The following is a 27414-nucleotide window of genomic DNA, read 5'->3' on the forward strand; positions in this document are numbered from 1 at the left end:
AGGTCTTTGGCCCTCCGAGGAGGTCTCTGTGCTCCCCTCCCTGCATTCAGTTGTTCGGTTCAAGTGGACGCCAGTTTTGCATGTCCACTGTCAGTATGTCGCCGTCCACGTCTCCGCGGTTCTTCACGGAGAGGGAGGTGGCCCGCCACAGCACCAAGGACTCCTGCTGGGTGCTGCTGGGGACCCGGGTGTACGACGTGACCTCTTTTTTGCGGATGCACCCGGGCGGGGAGGCGCTGATACTTGGGCGGTCAGGCAAGGACGTTATCCGGGAGATGGAAGGTCCCCCGCACCGGCACTCGGAGAACGCCCGGCGGTGGATGGAGCAGTACTATATCGGGGAGCTGGACAGAGACAGCGGCGCCGACGAGGCACAGGTAGAGTAGGGGGGGGGCTGACATCACTGACCTCAGAGCACAAATCAAAGAAGAAGTAAAACCTTCTGCTAGGAGGGTCGTCAGGGTGTTGCCTACGTTGTGTCTTTGCTAAGTGTTAGAAACTGACAGGGGTCTTAATTACTTAGTAACACTATAACACATTATCTTGGAAGAAAGTTTCTCGTTGTTGGAATCTTTTCTCCTACTTACACATCTTCAGTCTCCAGAGGTATAGAAACAGAGACTGGGATAACCGTGGGTTTCCATTATATAGCCAAAGTGGCACAAAATGACACCATTTAAAGACCTCATTATTTGAGAATAATCATCATTTGGCACGCGCTAACTTTTTTTTTTTACAATATTCTTTTAAATAGTCAAATTAGAGGAAGAATGTTGCCCTCTGAGCTAAATATTCCTCACACTGAGCAAACAACACACTTGACAACCGGGACCTGCACCCATCGGTGGGGTTTGAAAGCCGAGAGGGCCCGATGGCTCTATGAGGAACAACAGGTGTATAATTGTCCCTCAGCTTGACTTTACTGGGCGTTTCTGTGGGACAGAGAGAGAAAAGGAACTCCCTCCTCCTCCTGGAGTATTGATTTTAGGGGAGGGAATGAGGAGTTAGTGGAAAAAGACATTCAGGGCCAGGGTATCTGGTTCGATGCTCGGGTAATTTCTTTAGGGGGGGGGTGGAGCAGAGCAGGGGAGGGGCGTGCAGGTGATAGCGTAGACCTGTGGAGGTGAGTAGGGGGTGGGGGGGGGGGGGTCAGTTGTGTTAATGAATGAGAGAGAGAGAGAGAGGAACTGGTTTCTCTTGTCCCAGTGGGGACGGAGGGAACTTGGCAACATTTTGAGGGAAACCGGAAACTTCCCATCATTTGTTTTGATGGTCGGTTCCACACTGCCTCTGTCTCTCCCTGTGTGCGTGCTTCTCTGTGCGCGAGGAGGGAGAAACCCAGACAGTTTGCATAAATCTCTCACCAACAGAGTTGACATTTACATGGCTTTCCCAGAGCCCACTCTCACTTGTGTCCGTGTGTGTGTGTGTGTGTGTGTTCCCGCCTGTCGGTTGCGTATCGGCACACTAAGTCGACACCATTGCAGTAACAAAAGCCATTTTCTTCTCGTCTTTTTATAAATCCTTTTATAAACGCTTCAGTCACTCCACTACTAAAAAAAAAAAAAAGCTGTTAGACACATATACATACACACATGTCTGTATCGACTGTATGGAGGATGAGTGTGTAAACAAGGGGCCCCGGAAGCAGGGGGTTCATGGAGCCATTGGGAGCTTAATTGTATGGTCACACACACACACACACACACACAAGGATAAAATGTCCCATTAACATCCTACGGTCACGCTATGGTTCCGCTAAAAGACTGGTCAAATGTGACAATGGAAGTAATGAGACAGATTTCTGCCCACTGACTAAAGTCACAAGGACATTCCAGTTGCTGATGAAATGTCGCCCCTCCATCATTGGTCCTCCAGGTGTGGCCGGTGCTCACTTTCTCCGCTCTTTCTCCAGTTCATTTCGGCACCTTCACTTTAACAAATGGTAAACCTACCCCACATTTTCTCCTTTAATGATTGGACTGCGTAACAGTGAATGGCATTTCCACCATGCAGCATGAATACGAGTGCAGGAGCAGCAATGTGTGACTTTAAATGGGTTTGATTTGTGCTTGGATCGCATCCAACAGAAAGGTCAGTTACAGAGTGAACACCGTCATGTTGAGTATTTCGAAGAAACAAAGCAGCTCATTGATACGGCGGCATTGATTGATCAGTTATTTATTTACTTTTTGAAATGAGTCCAAAACCTGAACAATTATTGATCGACTATCAAAGAAAACCAGCAAATCTTGTCGTTTGAGAAGGCGGGACGAGGGAATGTTTGGCATTTTTGCTTGATAATAGTTAGGGATGCACCAATTTTGACTTTTTCCAGTTCCGATATCGATATTGATTTCGATACCTGGGCTTTGGGCATCGTCCGACACCGAGAACCGACCCGATACCAGTGTTGAATTAATACGCTGTGTGCGTCACTGTATGCTGGGAGCTTTTCTTTTATGTGTAAGGCGACACCAGGCTTCACTCAAACATCGCTTTCCTAACTTTGTAGATCAAAATGTAACAAATGAGTACAAAATAAAATGAATACATAGATATTGTTTATTATTCAAATAATGATTTGCACACCAGCAACCGAGTGGAAAAAAACGTAGAAATGAACATGAATTACAATTCAAGTGTAAGGCTTACACTCGACACACGCTTATAGTGCAGCAACATATTGGTTAAAACTGAAACATTAATAAAAAAAAAATATATATATATAGTATATAAATATAGAACTGAATCGAATAGATCAGCCCTATTGTTACAAATACTCGATCCAGCTATTTGAGTCGGTGTCAGCCCGATATCGGTATCAGTGCATCCCTAAAAAAAACAGACACAGATTACATTTTCGGGCGATAAACGAGTCAATCGCTCAACAAATCATTTCAGAGAATAAACACAGTACAAACTCAGCGCTTGCTTTGTAAATAATGACTGGGCCTTTTTTAGCGGTATCTTGTCGCCTTCGGTTACAGATATCGCTGAGTCACCTGTACGGTGAAACCGTTGTTCTAATGGGCTAAATAAGGTTGTTGCGTCATATTGTGGGTGTGACCTTAAGATTCTCAGCCTCATGGCATCGCTGTTAATTAATTACCACCGCGAACCATTTTTACACGGACAATGCACTCAAATCCTATATTTTTGCTGCAATGAAGTCCCACTCTTTAATTAAGGGAAGACCTTGTCCACCAAGGGGTTAAGCCCAGATGAGGGTGCAGCCTCAGGGGAGACCGCTCTGCTTGCACTCTGCCGCATGGGACAAAGTGTTTGATCAGACTATAAGAAAATGGTATTTAGCTCGGTGGAGGTTACGGGACTTGCATAACATTGTGTTTGAGGTTGCTCACAGTACAGACAGACGGAGATTAAAGGGGAGATTAGAAGAGAGATGGTATCCTTCTTGTTTACATAAGTAAGATTAGTTTGAAAAATGTGTTTCTCAGAATCTCAAAGCTCAAATGCATCGGTCAAGTGACGTCACGCGTCATTCCGCCAGTGCTCAACAATTGAACTCGGACAACATTTGCTATTTGAATCTATCCAAATAGCAAATATGTTTGTGTGACTGTAGCCTCTGGTGTGTCTCTGTGTGTGTGTGTTTGGTAGCAGGTTTACAATCAAACAGAGGTGCTGTTTATACTTCAACACATGGAACTGGTTTTTTAATAGGTGCTGATTGCCTCCATTCAAAATTTCATCGTGTCATCGTGTCAACTGTGGCAGAGTTCAGACGCCGGCTGCAGAGAGAACAGCTGACGTCCTCTGAGATTAAAGCAGTCGATTTATAAGAAGAAACCAAATTATTGTGTTGTTTTCTTCTGATTAGGCCCCATTCACGGCAGTGTCTCTACACAATGCAGATGCTGATAATATTGCTGATAATTCATCATCCACAGCAGGCGTAATACATAATATGGACTAATTAATTATATTCATGTTCTCGCAAATTAATGATTTAATAATCTCAGGACATATTCAAGTCTTTTTTACCGTAAATTTGAATTGGGTTTTTTTTTTTCTCGTTATTCTACCACATTATTCTTGTAAATTCTGTTTAGGTTTGGGGTTAGGCTAGAGTTTAGTTTTATTAAGGTCATCCACTGCAGGCGTAAAGCGGCAGCGTCTGTGGTAAGTAAAGCGATGTGGTTCCTTGACCAAAATAACCCACACGTTTTTTTCCAGTAAATTTGTGACTTTTTTCTTTTAAATTTACCACATACTCTTTGTGAGTTTATTTCTGGAATATTACCTCCCATCCCAGCTCCAAATTATTATTGTTTTTATCATTTTTGTTTTGAATTGTTTTGGCAAAACAGACCCCAAAGTTGACATTCTTGAGGCAGAAACTTGTGTAGCAGCGGTCCTGAGTAACTCCGAGCACCAGTGGTGGTATGTTTGTGTGCATTTTTTCCTCGCAGACTGAGTAAAGACAGAAGTGCTTCTTCTCTTAATCTGTGTGTCAATCACAGGCACACCTTTGTTTGCTCTGTTCTGCTGTCCCTGTTCTGATCCAGCAAGGCATATTTACCTCTGGACAGGATGTGGAAACACACCGCTCTATATGCCTCGACAAATTCTTTTAATTTAGTTTTTTAACACTTTTTGTCTCACTCTTCCTGTACATTGACTTGACATGTACATGCTTTCAATGGGACAAATGGGCAGAGGTCCCACTCACGCCTAATGTGCAGGAGAATGTCGCTCTGTGGTCATGAACTTGGGGAGGATAGTGCACGTATTGTTAAATAAGTGGAATCACAAAAGAGTGAGTGACTGAATGAATGAACAACGGAGATGCTATGGAAGAGAATTATACTAGACGTGAGGCCGATTGAATAGCAGCAGTTAAGTGAAACTCTGGGAGGAAAAGGCCGAGACGAAGACGAAGATGAAAATGAAGCCCAGTGCGGAAGGAGAATATCGAGCGTAGACGGGGGAACGGAGCTTAACGGAGCGTTGTGAGGTGGAAACCAGGAGGTTGGAGTGCAGCGTCGGGGTTGTGTTGGCGCGTGTTGATACGTTTCCTGGATGTTATGCTGGGTCAGGCTGCTGGAGCGCTGGAATGCAGACTTTCATCTGCATGGATCTCTCTCTGCTCAATGATGGGATTGTCTTTCATCGGAGGGCCAGCGGAGGAAGAGGGGGGGGGGGGGGGGGAGAGATTGAGGGGGGGTTGGGAAAGAACTCGGTACAATATTAACAGCTAGCTCAATATTAATTTGAACAATTGCAGTGTGGCAAATGTTAGCAATGGTTAGTCATTTATTTGAATATGATACCCGACGTCAGTGTAAACCATCATCCTTTTACTTTTTTATTGTCGCCTATAGTTGTTATTTACATAAAAACACACAATTCAAATTTATTAGGACACAAATAATCGTATTGTTATAAAAATTTGTGCTTTGATTAAAATAAATTGGGGCATTACTAATTTTATTTATGCGCCCTATGCTGCTTAGAGCTAGTGTTGAGAAGTTAAACGCTCATAATTCCCTCTGAAATATCTATTCTATATTGCTGCAGAAAACAACTAGCCTACATGTATTCACGTTTCTTGCCAAAAACTACATTTTACAAGATTATATTATGAATACGTCATTATAAAGTTATAATTTACCTTCGCCCGATATAAATTGTTACCGAACAGAGCTTGAACGCATCGTAATGTAAATGAACGGAACCTCCGTTAACGTTTGCCATTAGCTCCGTTGTTTAGCCTAGCAAGACTGTGCTGCCCACCGGCCGCTAACTGCTAACTAGCTCTCCTCGTGTTGGTTACGTTGTGGTTATTTATTAAAGAGGCCATTATAGACCCTCTTAATATGAGCCAATCACACAAAAGCATTTTAGGCTCTGGCCAGTGTTCTGTTACATCCAGCTGTACATCACACAAGCGCCCATGTTATCAGCCCCCCCCCACAAGCTGTTAAGGTAAACTGTCTCTTTTACAACTCCTAAGAGCTGCTCTGAGTTTATCACCATGGCAACACATTACCCGCCTCATTGTTTACCTTTTGCTACCATAGAGACTGCCGACGCGGCAATTAGCGCTCAGGTGCAGGCCTCAGGTGGCTCCCCCTCATCGCTACGGTAACACCTGGGAGAGACGGAGAGAGCGGGAGGACGAGGGAAGCTGGTGGACGGTCAGAAAGGATGGAGACGAGCAATTGATTCTGTGTCTCACAGGAGTGAGACTGAAGCCCGCCTTTAACCTTTTCTCCCACTGTTAGCACTGAGCCCAGTCCTAAGGTTGCAACCTTTTTAAATGCGTTTTTAACAAACTAATAAGCATTTGTTCTGTATAAAATGAATACTCAAACTAAATGGAAAAAAAAACAAGTAGTGTTTAGAATACAACTTTTGTGTGAATTAAGTGCAGGACTTTCCAGCCATTCCTCTTTATCCCATCATGCATGTGCCATGGATATTAATCAGCATCTGGTTAAGGTCTTTAGATCAACCATTGTCATTAGGGGACAGTGTAAAGCCTCTTCTGGTGAAACACCTCTGTGTCAGGTGAAAAAGAGTCAGCTGACAGCGGTCCTCAGCTGGAAATCTGCGGTGAGAAATAAATGCGTGTGTGTGTGTGTGTGTGTAGCTGCTGCCTTCCACTCCATGCCGGCTCTGCCCTTTTCATTTTCCAACTCACAGATTTTACTCATGGCCACAATTGCAAACAGATTATTTAAATAGAAAAGAATACAGCTGTTGCTGCAAACCCCTCTAATGGCCTGGATGAAACAATTGCAATGCTAGGCAACAGCCTGAGCCCATGTTTACTTCCTGTCTGCTAAGTGCTTGGCAGTGTCACCAAAAATCAATATCACTGTATTTTTTATTTTCTTTTAATCTGGAGGTTTCACGGTATTTCACTGTATTCTTTTTTTTTTTTTTTTTACTGGGCCTTATATATGTTTATTGTGGTTTATTCCACAGTCAGGAGTACATAGAATATATATAAAACATGTTAACAGTGGGCATAAATGAATGAATTTGACATTTACATACACATATACTGCCACGGGAAATACACGGGTACACATTTTGAATGTTTACAACTGCGAAATGGTCCATACATCCATGGTCTCTGTAAATTTTGATGGTGAATTCAGCCGGAGTAAATCACAGCTCCGGGGGTCGGATCTCAGGGGACACATTAAGCATATTCTTGCCCTGCTGTTAGTTAGTGTTTGGCTTTTTTTTAGAGGACATTGTACATTTTTAAGGGAATTATCATAACACACACATGTGGCTACAGATATGGTACTGTTTTTTAAAAAACTTTATATATATATTAAAAAAACGAATAATATATTATATTGTGTCGACCAGCGTGTTCATGATTTTGACATAATTTCATGTTGTATTCTTACTGGTTGGTTTGTAGGCGTTGTGTAATATTTGGTCAACAAATATTACATCTTTTAATGCGGCCACGTGTCACAGATGTATTTGTGTGTGTCACTTACTGGCCACCGTACCTAAAGGCCACAGGGGCAAGCTGTTTAGCACACCTATGTGGAAGAAACAGTTTTCTCTGTGCTTAAGGTTGATCAATTATTGAAATGCCCCATTAAATTGAGACTTGATTAAAGTCTTTAAAATCAAAGGTCAATTTGCTGCAAACTTTGCTTAGTGACAGTTTTTTTTTTTAACGAGAACATGTCTTCAGAACATGGCAGCATGGTGAGGCTGGATGCATTGTTTATATGGCACTTAGCTCACCTGCTACCGTCTGTATGGTAACATGACACCTGCTGCACAAACTGGCTATAGCTACACACAGCCTCTGATGAGAGAGAGAGAGAGAGAGAGAGAGAGAGAGAGAGAGAGAGAGAGAGAGAGAGAGAGAGAGAGAGAGAGAGAGAGAGAGAGAGAGAGAGAGAGAGAGAGAGAGAGAGAGAGAGAGAGAGAGAGTCCTGGTCATTCAGGTTTGACTGGTTCTTTTAGTTAGAGGGAGACGAGTGATATTGCTAGCTACACACACACACACACACACACACACATTCCATCCTCTTTTCTTTCGTTGTGTCCTCGGGCTAAAAAAACCCCCAAAAAAACGAACGAACACGCGCCTGAGGCGGATGATGTCGAAATGGACTCGGCACAAAGGTTCTAGCAGCAGCACCGCAACAATAGAGGATGTGACTTGTATTGTGGATGTGTTGCATTCATTATTCACATGAAGTATTGTTTACATTCACCTTGTGCGACAGGGCGATGACATGAAGGTTCACTAGATTATCAATTACAAATATGTCAAGTGGAATGTCATGTTGGAGCAGATTCAAACCTCTGGGCCGACACGCACATTATTTTGCGCTGTAGTTAACGAGGTAGGTCACTCTGCTGTGGCGGAGGTCTGCGCTCTCCGAATGCCCTTCTAGTTCACCTTGTAACAGACAGCGACGGTTTCTTTGGGGAGAAAGCTAGCCCAGGATATGGTTCTGTGTACATTTGTCATGTGTTACTGAAAAGGAGAACGTTCCTGAGGCTTTCTTCCACCTGCTTCATGGTGTCTTCATGACCCAACGAGGGGTGGTTATATGTTTGAGGCTCTGCTCAGACTGCTGCCTCTCAGCTGACAGCAGTTTTGTGGAAGGGACAAAAGCAGAACCTGCTGAAATGACTGAGGGTTTGGATGCTGTTGTGTAATGACTTGTAGGGTCATCCGGTAACCGCAAGTTTGGTTCCATCCTTGGCTGCTACCTGTCTTGTGTCTAAGTGTCACTGATCCAGACACAGAACCCCTAACCGCTTCTCAGCAGCCCACTGCTCCCAATGTGCTAGGGATGGGTTAAATGCAGAGGCTACATTTCATATATATGTAGCTAATGTATAATGACGACTGTAATAAAGGTGTGATCGTGTCTGAGGCTGAATCCAGGAGAGGAGAGGTGTGTGTGTTACCATCGCTCCGTCATCTGGCCAAAGTGTGAGCCGCGAGAGAATTCAACTATGACACAGTCATGTGATCTTGCTGCTATATATATATATATATATATATATATATATATATAACTTTTGGAGGTGCTCACCATCGTTTTTTTTTGCAGCCGATTCCGATTGCAGATCGTCAATGAGTCAATGGCCGATACAGATGGTTTTGTTGTTGTTTTGTTGTGTTGTAGCAGCTGCTATCCAGAGTAAAAACACACAATTCCGATGATTATGAAATAAAAGATTGTATTTTTATTGATGAAAATAAGTTTTAACGATTTATTATAAGCTGTTAAGCACTAGTGTTGGGGAGTTAAACAGGTCATCATTTTATGTTGCTGTGAAAACATCTCCATCAAACAACTGTATTTATTCAAAAAACATACATTTTACATGATTATATTCAAACACATCATGATAACGTTATAATTTACCTTCACCCAATACTCTATTACTCTTTTATTTTTACTGAAAAAAGCCTGAACGCATCATAATGTAACTGAATGGAACCTCTGTATGTTAGCTGTTAGCTCTGGTGCTGCCAACATTACCAACTCTCCTCCCGATGATTAAAACACAGCTTTGTTGTTCACAACGGAGCATTATCTTCGACTAGAAAGCATTAATGCCGATCTCCCGATCGCATTAATATATATGAATATCTCACACATTTCACACTGTGATGGTTAAGGTGTGTAATTAATCCACGGTTCACATGAGTCCGTTACACTATTGAGACTGAACACAGATGACACTGGTTACAAGTTCTACCTCGGTTCCCTGAGTATGTCTGAGACCTAGATGAGCTAATGAAGCCTCTTGTGTATGAGTATCAGGTCATGGTTTTAAGGATTTGATGATGTGTGAAATAGATTCATAAAGGTCAACAGACTTTGTTGGACTTCTGTTGGATTTGTAAGTAAACCATTTTCTCTTCCATTCGCTGTGCTCTGTGTGACGGATCGATGTGCCACACAAGTGGTCGGTGTTATCGAACCCTCCACAGTGTTACTGAACTTCAACCCAGCTCTTTCCACATGCATCCGTCCGGGGCCCTGCTGCCGACACGCCCTCAGAAACACACACACACTCACACACATATACATACATACAGTTGTCACAACGCCCGGTCTGTGGCAGGTTGCAATGTGCAAGTATAAGCTGACATGAATACATAACAGCGTTATCTAATCTCTAAGTGCTCGGCGATGTGGCCAAAATGTTACATCACGATATCGGTTCATTTCATTTCTCGGTGCCGATAAACATCACAGTACACCGTACGCATGTTTTCAGGTAATTCAATAAATAAAAAAATGTATGTGAAATAATCACATGCTTTTGTGAGCTCTTGTGTGAATTAAAGCTGCTACAAGGAACTTTCATTTTGTGTTGAATTTGCGTCATCACGATATGGTTCAATTAAAAGACGATCAATTATTTTCCTATTGAATTATCGCCCGGCCCTTCTCTGCATTCTATTGACGATACGTGGATATTTTTGGCACACGCTGTGCTCTGATCAGCCTACACTACAGTGTGACATGAAACAAGAGCAGCAAATGAGCAACTTGAAACAAGTGACACCAAAGCCGGGGGTCCACTTCCTGATTGCACATGTTTGGAGTACCTGACCCCCAGATCACGAAAGAACACAGTCGGGGTGAACAAATGAGAAATATTTAGCGCGCTTGACCAGATGTTCTGGGTGTAGAGCTCTGGGTGTTCTTACAAAACGGTCGTATCAGCGCAGGTGTGATAAACCTCCACAGGTTTATCACTGTCGCGCTGGAGACCAGAGGTTACGAAAGCTTTTTCTAGCACGAAGGTCACCTGTAGAGCTGCTGCCTCTGATGCTCTGTTGTATCTTGGCTGTTATTTATTCACTAAAGTCCTGGAGGAATCCTCAACCATGCTGCTGGAGACTGAGCCAAAAGCAGTGTCAATGTGATGATGATGATGATGTTTGACTTTAGGAAATAGACTCGGAGTTAAGCACATGCACGGCTTCAGAGCCACTGCCGCCATCCTTTCATCACAACAATCTCGCCTTCACAAACCAACCGTGACCAAGTCTGCTTACATAGTGGCTTCCCAGAGGGCAACAGCGCCTCAGCCTTTGCCCCACACATAAATCCCCCACCTTTAGTCCCAACACCACTTTACCTGTCAACAGCCATAAAACACACAGTAATAAAACGAAATGACAGAAAACAAACCAAACACAACCTGAGGAAAAGGATCCCAGTTTTTCTGTCTAGATGGAACAACCTTTAAATTGTTTGGTGTTGGTTTACCTCAAAGTATCCAATCAAGCCAAACGTCATTATCAATAAAAGACAAATAAAGGAATACAAAAATGGGCCCGAAGTGGTAGAGTGAGATGTTTTTACCCGACCGCCATTTTCTCGCGAGTTGCCTGGTCGGTACTGTGCATGTGCAGCTCTTAGCAGAGACGGGAAAGAAGCTGAAAAAACGACTTGTTTGACTCCTTTTTACCACTCGCCTAATTTTGCAAGTGAGTTGTTAAATTGACGAGCCTGACGTGGCATTTTATTACATTTTCATATTATTGTTGAGCCCTGAGAGGCTCTTCAGTCGGTCACAAGTTGTGTTCTGAATAATATTATATCATTGCTATATTTTAGATACATTTGTCATGACAATGGTAGAAAACGTTTGATGGTGTTTTTATTTGCTTGATTGGTTTAATCGTTGAGCCTTGAGGGACGAGGGAAGGGATCCTGGATGATGCATGTGCTGAGAAATAAAAAAATGAAAGTTACAGTAGATATTTCTGCTGAAGACTAGGCACATGAATAGTTTAACGCAGTTCAGTATACACATTTTAAATCAGGGGAAAAGTGCATCGGCAGATACCCTGCATTGAGGTATTGGAATTAGGAGCTGTTACTTCAAAGTGCTAATCCTTCAAATTTCCTCTGCCCTGTTATACGTAAGCAGTGTTGCGTCGGTGTGGCTCACCCATCCAGCCCCTCTATCCTTCACCTTTGACCCCATGCCCTAGTTATTTCTGTCCTGCTCAACCCTCAACCCTCAACCCTTAACCCTCTTTTATGGAATTTCAACTCACAACCCCGTGATGCCATATAGACCATATTCATATATGCTGTTTCACCTTTGACTGACAAATGCTTTCACACAATTTAAAAAGAATAAATGATTAATTTATATCTAAATGTGTTTGTTTTATTGTTATTGGACTCCAAAGAGAACCTCAGCTCTGTCCAGCAGCTGCATGTAGCTCAACTCAAGATAGCAACATCACGAGACATGACTAAACGATTACCTCTGACCACACTGCATTTACAACCAGGCCGATTTATTAATGACTCTGATAATGACAGGTTTGACTCGATGTCTGTCACAGTTAGGTAAATACAGGGCCTGACAGTATGCTGCAATATCAGTGTTTGATTTGCATTCAGCTAGCATACACAGACGTCCTGACAGGGATTAAGCTAAAGAGGCTGTCGCTCACCAACACTGTAGCTCCCTGTCTCTTCTCTTTTTGTTTTTTACACCTTAACAGGAGTCATTTGTTATTAACGTTAATGGTCTTATCGCCAAATTAATGTGGGACGTCTCAACAGACATATTGCTGGCTAACGTTAGCTGAACAACTTAGTTCATTAACGAACAAAGTAACAAGTACCTAAACACAGGTCCAGACTTAAAGTGGCATAACGTTATCAAATGAGAAAATTGGAGCCACCTCCTGACAATAATAGAGAGAGCTGGCTAACATTAGCCCTCCTGAATATTAATAAATATCATTAACAGTCTGACAGTCGGTTAGTTATTGTTAACAAAGATGCTCTATTACAATCAAGTGCATGTAGAATACTACCAGCTTGGCACCAGCATGATTTCCATGACTTAATGACCCTTCCTTCCTTCCTTCCATCCTTCCTTCATGTCCTCGGTTGGAGTGTATATTAAAGACATCCGCTGATAGGGAGTAAACATGGACCCGAGCTGTTGCCACACAATTGAAATCCATTGAAACAATCTATTAATGTCAATGCATTTTCACCATTTGGTTCCTCTTCCTCCACACCACCTTATCTTTGGGAATACAATAAATCATAACGAAATGAAACGGGGCCAAACGGCAGTGTGGACCGCCATCCACAGCTACTTCTTCATGTGTTTTAAATTATTGAATCATCACCGTTGTCCCATGAAGCTAACCTAAAGTGTCACAGATTTGAGGGACGTTTTTTGTTATTGTAATCACGACCAAACTCAGGCCCCTATTGCCCTGAAAGTCTGTTTTATTCCTCTTCACCACATTCATTTAAGTCATCCACCCACATTCTCCTCCTCCTCCAGCGGAGGCTGACTGTAGATCCTGTGTTGCGATGGTACCAGGCCACATCGCCACCCCACTCTAACCATCTCCTTTGTTTTATTTTGCGTCTCATTCTTTCATGTTTTTTCCTCCCACTGGGACAGAGCACTCCTTATGTTTTCTCCTTGACAGTGATGTCCTCTGTAAAATAAGATTATTCAGTCACCCTGCCCTCTCCCAACGAGGCGTCTCTGAAGTTTGCATTTAATTGTTAAAAAAAACAAAAAAAACACGGTGACCCGGATATATAAAAAAAACACGGTGACTTACACGGTAAATTGATGATTTCATCAATTAAATCAATGATCTACCTAAACGGCAAATATGGACAAAGGAGGAATGACGTCGTTGAGGTTTGCCTTTCAAAAGACAACAAAAAGGCCTCTTTAGGTTGAGGCTTGTTGAATGCTCTTCATCACACTATATAATGTAAGCTAGCGCAGCATGATGCTAAAGTCCTATAATCATCCCTCCCCATGCTGCAGTCGATAGGTGTCATTCTCAACATGACAATGGGTCGAAGTAGGTGAGAGTTGTGTCAATAGCACAGGCATACCACCCATTGTCTCACCCCGGGCCTGAAGGGTGTTCAGTGTTATCTTAGAATGTGAATATAACAACCGGTTTAGGGTTGTCACATTTTGAAAATGATGAAGCAGGTTTCCCTCGATGAAGGCTGGTTCAACAGCAGAAACCACTTAAAGTTACAATACATACCCCTGCCATCACAGGCTGGGTGTAAATAAAACTATACAGTTGCCTTTATAAATTGTTTGATTATTATCCGTCAGTATTTATGTTTTGGTTAATCATTGAATTGCTTAGTCCATTTCTGAATTGGATACTTGGCTGAGGAGGTGAGTTTGATATGAAATCTAGCTTGGTAGTCATACTCCTTGGCTCTCTTTCAGTTTTTCTTCTGTGACAGAAACAATAGAAAGTGGAATTTTACAAAAACACAATAGAGGATTTGTATTTAAAATCTATGCAACAATGGTAACAAAGGGACTCCGATACAATTCTCCGATCTGGCTAAATAACCCACGACAGAACTCTGATCATGTTCTTTTTTCTGTTTTAAAGTTCTTGGCCGTTAGTGTTCCTCGTCCTAGAACCTGCTGACACTGAAATATATTACCAAACAAACAAACCCTCTCTCTCTCACACACACACACACACGCACGCACACACACACACACACACACACACACACACACACACACACACACACACAAATGCACAGGCAAATGCACAGGCAAATGCACAGGCAAATATCAGTAGTTGTACATGATAAACTGTCAACTATAATCAACTATTTGTTTTCACCTTTACCAACTATAAGTATTAATAATGGACATACTGATCTGTGACGTCATCACAAAGTTTAGTCTATATGGTACAAGAACTCTTGGGCGGGGGCGGGGGGGGGGGGGGGGGGGGGGGGGGGGGGGGGGGCAGTGGGAGGAACACTACTGCAGACCAAAGCTAGAAAACGTTTTTAACGTATGCGTCAGGCCTATAGGCGCCATCTTGGGGTTCGGTGTGCAGTTCTAATGCATCCATGGCCGAACCACCTATGCATCATTTTATAAGCTGGTGGAGAATTCAAGTTTGTCTTTCTAAAGAACATGGGTAATATGAGAGTAACACATGCCACTGTATCTGATTTATCTCTATTTCTTTTGTATGCGTTCGAAAGACAAAAAATAGGAACTGAGTTGTGTAACTAAAAACATGTCATGAATGAAAAAAAAGAAAAGGAACAGGAACCAGACACTTTCAAGGCAAACTGGAGCGTTCCTTCTATTAATAGCAATACAACTAACTTATAACTTCAATCATCAATACTGATACTGATCAACACTGTACCACGTTTATGTTCGTACATGTAAGCTCAGAAAAAGCTCATTTACAGTCTGAAGGAGCTAAAATTGTATTATCTTAAACTGTTCGGATTGTGTGTTCCGTCTGCATAAAAAAAAAAAAATCTTTAAAGTGGTATGTGGAGGTTTGCACATATTTAGTCATAGCAGGATTGCGAGGTGAGTCTTTGCATCGCTATATCCGAAACAATGGCAAAGTGTTGACACACTTCTAGTGAAGCATTGCTGCACCGCACCTGCAGAGTCCGTCGAGCTCCAGCGAGCTTTTGTTAAGCCGGTCCCGTATGTATAAAGTGGGAGACGAGCTCATTAAACGTCGCTCACAGTCTCACTCACGTAGGCTACTGCTGATACAGAGGGTGTGTCTGCTTAATACTGTCACCAACATAAAGCTATCACGCTGCTTCTTTCTGTGTGTGTGTGTGTGTGTGTGTGTGTGTGTGTGTGTGTGTGTGTCGGTAGCTTTGTGCCAAAAGAGTTTGCCGTGCCGCCCTGTGTGATTGTTTTGGTATCGGGTCTGTATCACTGTGTACAGTATCACCTAGAACAACGCTAAACAAACGACACGCTCGGTGTATTTGTTTTCTGATATTGCTCTGTAGCTGCTTCTCCCGCTGTGTATTTGATGAGCATTTTCACAAACATTTTATCCAATCAAATTAGTAATGATAGTACTGTTAATAAAGAGCTACAGGACACGGACACGCAAGATTCTTTACCTGCTGTTGCTTTTGTTTTAAGTCTCTGGGTCTGTCATTTAATAAATCTAGACTTATCGTTCTGTGTCAGGACGGTCTACATCCCCTTATCTGTACAGACAATACTGTAGACACGGCAGGGGGATGGATCGGAGAACAGGTTTCAAGTAAAGTATTGATCTCGTATTACTAGACGTCAGAGTGAGCTCCAACATCGAATATTTTAGTCTTCCAAGAAGGACGAGACACCTTAATGGTCCCTTTGTGTCTTTTTTTTTTTTTTTTTTTAAGTACAGTGTGATAATTGGGGGGGGGGGGTATGTTGCGTCTGTAGGTGTTATATTACCACGGTGATGTAAGTAACAAACCACCGGGGACCTGTGAGTAAGGGTGTGTGTTGTGTTTTATGTTCGTGTTCGCTTGTGCATCAAAACTAACCAGCTGATAGATATTTGACTTGACTGACAGCCAATCAGAGGGGGAACAGAGGCGGCCAATGGCAGACCAAAGAAGGAAGACGAGTGATGAGTTTGGTGACATTGTCACGGGACGAAAGAGAAGCAGATATAGAAACATTTCACTGACTACGTTTTCCATGCATTCTTTTGGACTTATTCCGAATAAGACAATATTCCTCCTGGGCTGTTTACATTCTGATGAAAATGAATCTTCCACTAATAATCCAGAGTAGCAGCATTAACATAACCGTGCGTGCGAACACAACCTCCCTCTTTCATTGCAAAAAAGTGCATAAAAATGTCCACTTTTCAATCTTCTCCTGCAGCATAATCCACATCTCCGCTGTCTGTCTGCCCATACAGTACGCTAACTAGATTTCATTATGTATTCATAATGCTCATTCTCCAACATGTACCAGCTGCCACTTCCTTTCGTTTGTCAGGGTGACTGCGCGAAAGCCACTAATGTGTTCCGGGTAGGAGTCAGTGGAAAGGTTTGGTTAGAGATGGAGAGGCGACCGACCTCACATTTACTTTCTCCACGGCTGTCACATTATGGGCCACACTTTCCGGTTTTCTTTCCGACCGCAGCCGGTGCTGCTGAGAGCACGCGGTCTGATCGTGTTGTTTGGAGGTATTTGGTGTTGGATTTCTCACCGTTCTTCATATCTTACTCACATCTTGAGTGTGCAGCAGAGTCAGCTCAATGATTGATCGGCGCCCCGTATTTTGCACCTCTACCTGTGGAAACGGAGGTTGCAAGTGTTTGTCAGGTCGAAAGGTTCAAAGATTGAGGATTGTAAATGTTCAGTGTTGAGGCGTGTCACATGTCACATGTTGCCTTCAACCTTTTAGTATCCAACATGGTGATGAGAGTAAAGGGCAGTCCCTGAGCTAGTTTGGATCAAAAATAGTTCTATCTGGCCGTTTTTCAAATGTAGCTTATGATTTACGAATTACAGTTCCTGTCTTTTAGGAGCCGTTTCCTCATATAACCTGCAGACAGTGTCTGTGTGAAGGTGGCTCTGGCAGTTTAATGCACCCATCGCCCCGGACCTCGTCATAGGGCCCCCTGCTCGGGACGGCCTGTCTTGTTTTACGATGCTTTGTGGGTGTGATTTTTTGCATATTTCTTTGCCCTGTCATCACCATTTATGTGTTTACAAGAGCACAAAGTCCTTCACGGACCGAGCCCCTTCATTTAGCTCTCAGAGTCCAACAGATAAACACATTTCACTTCAATATACACATAATCTTCTCTCCAGGGAAGAATGCCTCTGGACCCCCCCCCCCCCCATGACACAAACTGTGAGAAACACTGTCATATGTTAAGAGTGCGATATAAACTGGGAATTATTGTTCGTGGATGAAGGCTCAATATTGCAGGAAATGGTGCTTTCAGGTGTTGGTTAGATTAGGAATGTCCTGCCATACCTCCCCTTGTCTGCACCAATCTTGCACCCCCACTGTGACACAGGTCGGTGTTTTAAACAGGTCCGTCTCCATCGCTGACCTTTGTAAAAAATGACTTGGCTGAAAAAAAAGGGTCTCGTCCACTTCGTCCCAGCTCTGACCTCGAGTCTACCTATCCCGCCGTTAATCACGTCCCTTTTTGTCTCGTTTTTTTCCCCTTCAGACTCTGAGAGAGAGGAGGAAGGCCGGCGAGCAGACGGCCGGAGAGACGGGAGACAAGACGCGAGACGAGCCCGCGAAAGAGGAGGACGAGAAGGCCGATTACAACCGCTGCAGCTCCGTGGACCTGGACAAGGTGTGTGTGTGTGTTTCTGTGAGAGTCCCAGCATCTCTTTGTGTTTATGTGTGTGTGTGTGTGTGTGTGTGTGTGTATGTGTGTGTGTGTGTGTGTGCTGGTCATGGGGTTGTAGACAAAGAGTCAACAGTCCTCGGGTTATTCACCCTGCCTCGTTCCAAAACCGTCCCTGTTTGTAAGTACACTGAAGTTCTCACACTGCTGGAAGAGAGCACGTACAAACACACACACACACACACACACACACACGTTTTAACGGAAGTAAAATAAAAACACCTAACCATAACCTAAAGTCATAACCCTAAACTGTCCCCGTAAAGGAGCGTATCCTGTCTATTCTCGTGAGAACAGCTTGTCTCGGTTGGTATATTAAAAAAAATAGTAACTCGCGCATAACGGCGCGCTCAGGCGTTAGATTAGAAATCATGTGATTGAGCGCTCTGACAAGTGTTTTTGTCCTCGGCAGCCGTCAGCATACCGGGTCCTTGCACGGGACATTGTGACGTCCGTCTCGCTCATTCTGTTGCCAGGCGTCAGCGCATGGAGCTGAGATGCGCCTCTCTTGACCACATTGTGAACCAGAACCTTGTAGACCTGAACGCTTCACAGTGTTATTTACGCCTTTACAGCAAGTCGGTCGTTCCGGTGATGCCAGCGATCAAATCCCCGGTTTTGAGTGTTTCGATGTCACTGTAAAAGTAAATCATGTGCATCACACATTTGATTTCAATAATCAAACGCATGTGAGAGGATACAGGAGGCATGTGTTGTATTCTGGCTGCAATGCAGAGGCAAACTGGTAAAGTGGGAATCCCACAATATTTCATACTTACCTGTCCTTTTGAAGCAAGCATCAGGTCTGTGTGTGTGTGTGTGTGTGTGTGCGTGTGTGTGTGTGTGTTTGTTATCACATTTTTCTCCGAGCACATCTACCACATTTCACAAATTCACGTGGCCCAGTTTCTTTTGTAATGTGTCACCTTCTAATTATGTTTGTCGCTAATGAGAACTATTAACTGATGAATAGAGAATCAATATTAGAAAACGTCATAAGCTACAGTCCAAAGACATTATATATATATGTTGAGTTTTAAGCATCGTTTTGACTCCTCCCACCGTGTTTCTTGTCTGGGGGAAGTACCGACCTTCTGTCACAAGTGTGTTTATCTTCATCCTGTGACATGCGATTTCACTTCTTCCTTTTTTTGGCACATACGAGGTACCGGCTGATTTCAGTGCAGTTGTTGTAGTTTAATGCTCCTTCACTTTCTTTTTGTTATTATCATTTATTGCTATATGACTGGTACAGACAACAGCAGTGGCTCAGGAAGTAGCGACCTTTCTGAAGTTGTCATCACTAAAAAATGAAAATCAGTGTATTTAATTTATAATAATACATAGTATACACCCACTGAGCTCTGTACTTACTAAGCTACACTAGGCTTGTGTACAAAGCTGCTATAGAAAATAACTTTTGTGCAAAATATGAATAAAGTTTATTTCATGCTTTTTTTTACCCATGTTTTAGTTTTTTTCTTTGCAGACTGGGCATTTTGTCATTATTATATCAATATAGTAATATGAGCTTGGAGATTGTCTGGTATTTTTGAATAAGTGTCGTCTTTTCCTGGTTTTAAATTGCACTAAAGTGAATTCATTTTCTGATCTAACCAGCCTGTTCTAGCTGTCATTATGATTATTTATCAAAAATATCAATGTGTAAATATTTTAGAAAAGCACCAACGCAATATCGATATGAAGGTATTTGGTCTAAACTATTGTCATATGTTATTGTCCCCATATCTCGCCCAGCCCTTGACTGCTGTATCTTATTACATGTACTGCCCAGCATCACTTACTATCAGCACAAAAGCAGAAAAAGCTGCTCAACGGTATCAGAGAGTCCTGAGTGACCGGAGGTAATAAAGGACAGAGACGCAGCGCTCCGATGTCCATAACTTGGCAAACCTGCAGTGATACGACGGCGAGCTGAGCAGCCAGCAGAGGTGCCACAGCACGCTGCACTGGCAGCCTGAGTGAATGTATTTATGATGCTGGGTGTGGAAGTGGAGATGTCAGCCACAGTTGAGATACCATCTTTGTGTCTAAATGAGGGAATGAACTAAATGAACACCTTATCTCCTGTTATTACTTTTAATCAGCCTGTTATCTGCCTGAGGTAACTGTGTCAATCTGTGCCTGATACCAATAAGTGAGACACCGTCGCCGGGGCAGCAATCATCATAATGAACAGTAAAACACCATTTATAAGTGCATTATTTGGGATCATATGACGCCTAAAGTGTCGACCCTCTGGTTTAATGTGATGGCCATGGTTTTACTGTACTGTTACAAAACTGACCACAGATCAGTGTTAAGTCTTCATTGTTCGTCCACACCAGATCTGCACGTCTCATGTAAAAAAAAAAAGAAGTAGCTCATTCTCTGGTCTTCAAATATTACTGGCACAAAGCCAACACAAACATACAAGCAGTCTCTTCCTGGTTTGACAGGAGCGGTTCATCGGTTATTAACTCTCTGCTGCCACCTGCTGGATGCAAGCGTTACACGTTTCTGGTGCAAACGCACAGTTCTGTGGACTTTCTACAGCACAGGCCCATTCACCCGTACTGAATCCGTTGTACTAAATTGTCATTGGTTGTATTCTTACAGGATTTGGTGGACTGGCGGAAGCCCCTGGCATGGCAGGTCGGCCACCTGGGAGAGAAATATGACGCGTGGGTTCACCAGCCAGTCGACAGACCAATCAGACTGTTTGGAAACCCCCTCCTGGAGGCCAGCACCAAGACTTCCTGGTAAGAGACTTTGTCTTTTATATTATTGGGAAAAAAATACATAAAGAACTAAATGTAAGGTAAAAAGATTTGTGTGTGAAAATATGTGTGTGTGTGTGTGTGTGTGTGTGTGTGTGTGTGTGTGTGTGTGTGTATATATTAGGGGTGCAACCGATCACAAGCCTCCCGGGTCGGATCGGATCACGGTTTTTGGAGTCACAGTTCAGATCATTCATCGTATCGGCAAAGAACAGGGGCGGAGGACAAATATAACTTTGCTTTCCAATTTTTAATTAAAATAACTTCAAGAACACTTAAAGCAAATGACTTTGGGCTACAGTCTTACATGGAAGCCACAATATTTAAGATATTTATTTTCAAAAAGATGAGAATATATCCACATTATCTGGGGAAAGAGTAGCGCCAGACGTGTGTCTGCAGCACCGGACTTTGATTCTCCACTCCTCCGTGATGAAGTGAGCGGTCACAGTCTTCTCCTCTTCATAGAGGCCTGGAACCATCTGATTTGAAATCCTTTGTTTTCCACAACAGAGAATGGCCTCATGTCTGCAGCAATCAAGAGCCCAATAGATGCTGTAACCGCTTTAGCCCCGTCTGATTCTGCAACACTTTCTTCAATGATAAGTTGTTGTTGTGGCTTGGCCCCCGTCGCTGACTGATGCTGGCTCTTCATATGTGTGGACATGCCAATGTATGGCCGTTGTCGTATGTCTTTCTCTTTAAACAACGCCTACATATCATAACAGTTTAGTCCACCACCTTTATCCGTCATTATAAGTTACAAAGAAGACAAAATGCTCCTAAACCTGCGACTTAAATGACACCGGTGGCTTCTCAAGTTCCTCCGCTCGCCATGACTTTCACCGTTAAATGCTTTTAACCCGCTCCGTTCACGTGAACACACTACTGCTTTATATCTGTTCACTGACACTTTGCATTGATATTCGGGGACTTGTTACTTGAAAAGGAACAGCAGCAGTAAAACTTTATTACACACTATGATGATTAAACTGTAAAAATAAATAAAAAATACTCAATTGAGCCACGGTTCACAAGTGTGCCGAACCGAGAGATGTGATCCGTTACACCACTAGTGTATATAGTATATATACTGTACAGTGTGTATATATATATATATATATATATATATATATATATATATATATATATATATATATATGATCCCCATCAGATACTTCTATTTTCCTTGATAGTACAGCTGCACAGTGCAAACTCCTAATACTCTATTCAAATCAACCCAAAGTGTTGACATTTGAATAGCCCTGCGTTGCATTACGAAATAAATGTCTTGCATCCATGAATAGCTCACAGTGCACTGAAATGAAACAATAAACTATGTAAATCACAATTCAAACAGCGCCGGCTCACACACTCTGAGGACAGCAGAGAGTTGACCGCCGTCGTTCGTTTGCTTTGCATGAAAGCTTAGCGTATAAAAACACAAAATAGCCGATACCGATCAGGTAAACAAATGCCTCGATCGACCCGATACCGATCTTTGAGATACAGTCATACAGTAATTGCCAACCGGCGGAATTCATCACAGTCGTAGTTCATCAACAGCTGTGCACTAGAGCAGCTGGTGCTTTCAAGAGAAGAAGAGAATGACCATATTGCTATGTGCTCTCTTGCTACAGGTACTGGGTACCAGTGGTGTGGCTTCCTATTGTGTTTTATTTCAGTTGGCACTGCTACACCACCCTGGCTAAGGGCACCACCAGGCTCAACCTCACTTCAGGTAACACACACACACACACACACACACACACAAGTGCCTGCCTGAACACACAGCCATACAATGCTGGTATCAAGATTAAGATCAAGCACCAGAGACTTTTTGCACACTTTTATTTCCATTTGCACATCTCATTTACGTACGCACACAACCCTGTAATAAATACCACGTCATCATCGCTCCAGCTAACGCTTGTGTGTATCTTATGTCACTATCTGTGTGTGTGTGTGTGTGTGTGTGTTCCCAGGCATCTCTGTCCCGATACACAAGTACCTCTTCCCACTGCTCTTTCTGATGGGCTGGTTCTTGTGGTCGTTCGTCGAGTACTGCATCCATCGCTTTGTCTTTCACTTGAAACCGCCGGCCCACAACTACTACCTCATCATGATACACTTCCTGCTGCACGGGCAGCACCACAAGGTACAACAAACACTGGGCCACTGAGGGACGGGCCATAAAAGTGGTTTAACCATTAGCTCCTAACTGTTTATTTTATGCCCTTTATTGACGGTAATAAACTTTCTCTCTATTCCAACATAGTTTCAACCTCACTTTTGTGCTCTGAATGTTATCAATCGTTGTACTTGACATTGATCATTTATGATTCTCTTTAAACGAACGTGCTTTTCATCCCGTCTCGGGTGCACGACGTCTCTTTTTCTGTCTCCGCAGTCTCCGTTCGACGGCTCTCGGCTGGTCTTCCCCCCCGGCCTGGCCTCCCTGGTGGTGGGGAGTTTCTATCTAATCCTGTGCAGCACGCTCCCGGAGATCCTCGGGACGTCGGTGTTCGTCGGAGGACTGTGTGGCTACGTCGTGTACGACATGATCCACTACTACCTTCACTACGGTTCGCCCAAGAGAGGCTCATACATGTACGGCCTGAAGGCCTACCACGTCAAACACCACTTTGAGCACCAGAGAGCAGGTGAGCGCTGGAAGCCGGAGATTTGACAGACATATAGGGGCCAAGGAAGATGCTGTTGGAATCTTTAGGTTTGATTCTCCATGCTTCTGAAGGAACAATGTAATCTCTTTCCAGGTTTTGGAATCACCTCCACGTTCTGGGACCACCCCTTTAACACAGTCATCCCCGATGAGAAGTTCTAACACAGAGAGGGCTCTCCTGAAGGGCCACAGGACTTATCAACCACCCTTCCCCAGCAACCAGCCCACACGCTGTAACCGCACGGACACCTGTAGTTCAATCTCCGCCGCCACAGCTTTCAAAACCACGGAGGACGTTCGGCTATTGAGAAATCTGACGAGTCCACACGTCCATCTTACGTCATCCTGCTTCTTTTGTTCCCAGCACGCAAAACATCATGTGGCTGCGTCGACCGGTACGCACCGCTTCCACTCCGTGATCATTCCTGCACTGTTGCAAAGCCTTTCTGTGCCATTTTTTAAATTGTTTTAATTACTATTAACCAAACCAACATCTACTACCGCCGTGCTCTTCAACGCACTGACTTCGCCAGCCAAGTCATCGGAGGAAGGCCAGCGAGAGACACACACATGAACAGACACACATACAAGCACGGGGCACATCTGTGTATTTTGATCATTGCGTTGTAATTTCATTTTGAAGGAATCACCAGAGCTGTAGAATACTATAGTGCACATTCAACATCACACTGAACAAACTCCAAAAAATACTCCAAATACACACTCTCCTATTCGCCAGCAGCACAAAGACGCGGTTGCACAGGCGCAAATGCATCTTCACTTTAAACTGTGGTGAACTCCGACCGGCGAGGCCTCAGCCTCAACCAATAGCAAAGAAGCGTGTGTGTGCTGCGGTTGACCCCAATCGGCACCGCCCACATACAGCACAAATATTGCCTCACGTGTGACCACGCCCTTACACAAATGAATGTTCATCAAATGTGCGCACACACACACACACACACACACACACACACACACACACACACACACACACACACACACACGTGTGTACGGCCCAAGATTCCCTCAGAGGAGGACGGAGGGAAAAGGAAGTGATAGGTGGTCGTTGAATGTGGAAGACGGAGAAGGAATGGGATGTGGCGGAGTGACAGGAAGTGTGTGTGTGTGAGAGAGTGTGTGCAGAGGTGAGAGAGAGAGAGAGAGAGAGAGAGAGAGAGAGAGAGAGAGAGAGAGAGCCTGTGAAAGGGTGAACCAACTCAGGAATGAATAACCTTCATCCTTCCTCCGCACTGTCTGCAGCTTTAATGTTTCTCTTTTTGCCGCCGGTCACCCAGCTACGCTGCTACACTCTGTCACGCTGCAGGTGTTGTAACAGTCTACAGATGTTCCCTCCACCGTTATCCCTCAAATGTTTGGTTTCAGATGTTTCAACATGCTGACAGTTGAGATTTAAGTGAAGTGAAATCATACCGTTAACGTGTCATGTAAAGCAGAGTCCTACAAGTTCCTAACCACTGGAGATATATTTTTGCAAGTCTTTTGTAATACTTCCTCCGTTTTTTCTTTTCTTTCTTTGTCATTCATTATCCAACAAATAATGTCGAAAACGTATTTTGTAAGACGTGATGTACAGAAGAGGAGATAGTTTAATTGCAGCAGCGTTACGTTGCCGGAGTGAGCAGATGTTTTCTTATTGGTGGGACGTGACAATGGATGTAGTGTGTTGTCATGGCATCAGAGGGACAGAGCTGAAGGAATGAGGCCGGCCTGTCAGACTTCCTGCTGTGGGGATCTCGGGGGTCTTTTTTTTTTTTAGTGGCCCTGCAGACCCCAGCAGGATGACGATGGATGAAGCATCTGACCGGGCAGCAGGAGATCTTGATGGCGACTGGCGGATCCTCAGAATGTCTCCTCTAAACCCTCAACAGCTAAACACTGATAACGAAAGCAGAACAAACTTAATTAAAAGTCATTTACATAAATAGGCAGAGCAAAGTGAGAATATACTACAACTGTAGAAAATCATTTCTTATCCACGTTTCTAGTTTGAAGAAAAGACTCCCATTTACGTGATATACATGTACATGCAAAATCTATTTCACAAATCTTATGAAGAGGAGTCAAATTATAATAATGACGTTTTTTCCCCGTAATATTCAGTGCAGCAATAATCCTCGTTGCCGAAACACAGTTTCTGATAAAAGCAGTTTCACCAGGATTGAGCTTTAACTGCACCAAGATGTGTCCGCAGCGCATCGGTTCATATAGAACCAGAACACCGTCTGCCTCACGCTGCACACAGTCCAGTTGAGAATGAATGCTCAACGCATCATGAAGAAAGAATCCTGATTTTGATACAATGACCACAAACATGTTGCTTCAGAGAGAACCAAAGATGACTTTCGACGTCGTTAATGATGATGATGATGATGATGATGATGATGATGATGATGATGATGAGTGTAATAATGCAAACTGATTGTGGCAGCTGCTTGGCAAAGTAAACCGATTCAGTACACACAGCTCTTATTTATGTATATTTATATGATATAGATGAAAGACAACAGCTTGTACGCCTTGATCCTGACAAGTGAATCTTTCCTTGGGCTAAATTATGCAGCGTAAAATAATATTTGCTAAATCTGTTTACTTTAATTTCTTATAACTTTAATTTGTCGAATTTTAAGTGTCTATGCAAATGCAAAAAAACGAATTTGTAAATAAATGTCTATATTTCTGATGTCAGTCTGTCTTGTACTTTTTGTTTGATCACCGTTTATTATATATTTCTGTGGTTAAGGGATCAACAACATCATTACAATTCATCTTTATGGGGGCATGAATGCTTAAATAACATGGAAACCCATCAAATATTTGTTACGATATTACAGTTTAGACCAAAGTGGTAGACTGAAAAAACAACATTGCCCTTCCTATGCATTCAGAATAGTTTAAGAGGTGCTACAATCTTGTACAAATTTACTTATACTTCTAAAAATGCCAAGGGACTGTCAGAGAGCTCCATATTATGTTGAACATAAAGCATTGGTTCCCTACCAGGGACCACAATGTGGGGATGCTGGTACGTCAGACGATTGGTCCACTTTAGTCCAGACTGAAATATCAATATTAGATGAATATGATGACATTGTTTGACATTCATGGTCCCCAGAGGATGACACACACTGACCTTAGGGATCCCCTGACTTTTCCTCTATAGCGCCACAAGGTTGATATTTTAGTTCTTTAGTGAAACGCTTTGACAACGTCATCTGAACTTTGTCTTTTCATGTAGCGCCACCACCAGGTCCACCGTTGACTTTGTCCAAGGCTTTACTGAGACATGACCTTCAGCCTCACTTTTACTTTGTGTTTGCTGCTATTTAGCGCATGTTGCTAACATACTCACCTAAGATTGTGATAAACATTACCTGTTAAATACTAGCATGCCATTATTGTCATTGTTAGCATGCAGATGTTAGCATTCATCTCCCTGCTGTTCTTTAATAGAGCCTCACAGAAATGAAGCTCTAGCGTAAGTTCAGACAGGAAGACTATACTCTAGCATGCCTGAGCCCATAGCTTATTTACCAGACATCTGCCAATCACTCCTCACCATGCACACTCATTATTTCCTTGCTGTTATTGTTTGGGGCTGTCAATCATGATATCAGCTGATCAGCTGGTCTCTCTATCCAATAGCACAACTACACAATTACATCATTAGCCTATCATCTTGCTGCTGTCTCTCTTACATATGATTGTCTCTCTACCTTCAGTACGTTCAGGC

The 27414-nt window shown here is 43.1% G+C and overlaps 1 protein-coding gene across 1 annotated transcript; it reads left to right on the forward strand.

Moving 5' to 3' along the window:
* On the forward strand, window positions 1-26369 carry fa2h (fatty acid 2-hydroxylase). Its single transcript, XM_079163266.1, has 7 exons — window positions 1-377; window positions 18012-18143; window positions 20817-20959; window positions 22618-22718; window positions 22963-23135; window positions 23388-23640; window positions 23755-26369. The coding sequence occupies exons 1-7, from the start codon at window positions 81-83 to the stop codon at window positions 23820-23822; spliced, it is 1167 nt and encodes a 388-aa protein (XP_079019392.1). The 5' UTR covers window positions 1-80; the 3' UTR covers window positions 23823-26369.
* The last annotated feature ends 1045 nt before the right edge of the window (window positions 26370-27414 follow it).

This window comes from Pholis gunnellus (genome assembly GCF_910591455.1).
Source record: "Pholis gunnellus genome assembly, chromosome: 7".
NCBI classification, from domain to species: domain Eukaryota; kingdom Metazoa; phylum Chordata; class Actinopteri; order Perciformes; family Pholidae; genus Pholis; species Pholis gunnellus.

Bases quoted from the DNA above. Each gene is read 5' to 3' on its own strand.
- fa2h (XM_079163266.1), top strand. From the start codon at position 81: ATGTCCACTGTCAGTATGTCGCCGTCCACGTCTCCGCGGTTCTTCACG. The intron at 378-18,011 runs GTAGAGTAGGGG...TTTCCCCTTCAG, and splicing joins GCGGCGCCGACGAGGCACAG to ACTCTGAGAGAGAGGAGGAA. The intron at 20,960-22,617 runs GTAAGAGACTTT...CTCTTGCTACAG, and splicing joins GCCAGCACCAAGACTTCCTG to GTACTGGGTACCAGTGGTGT.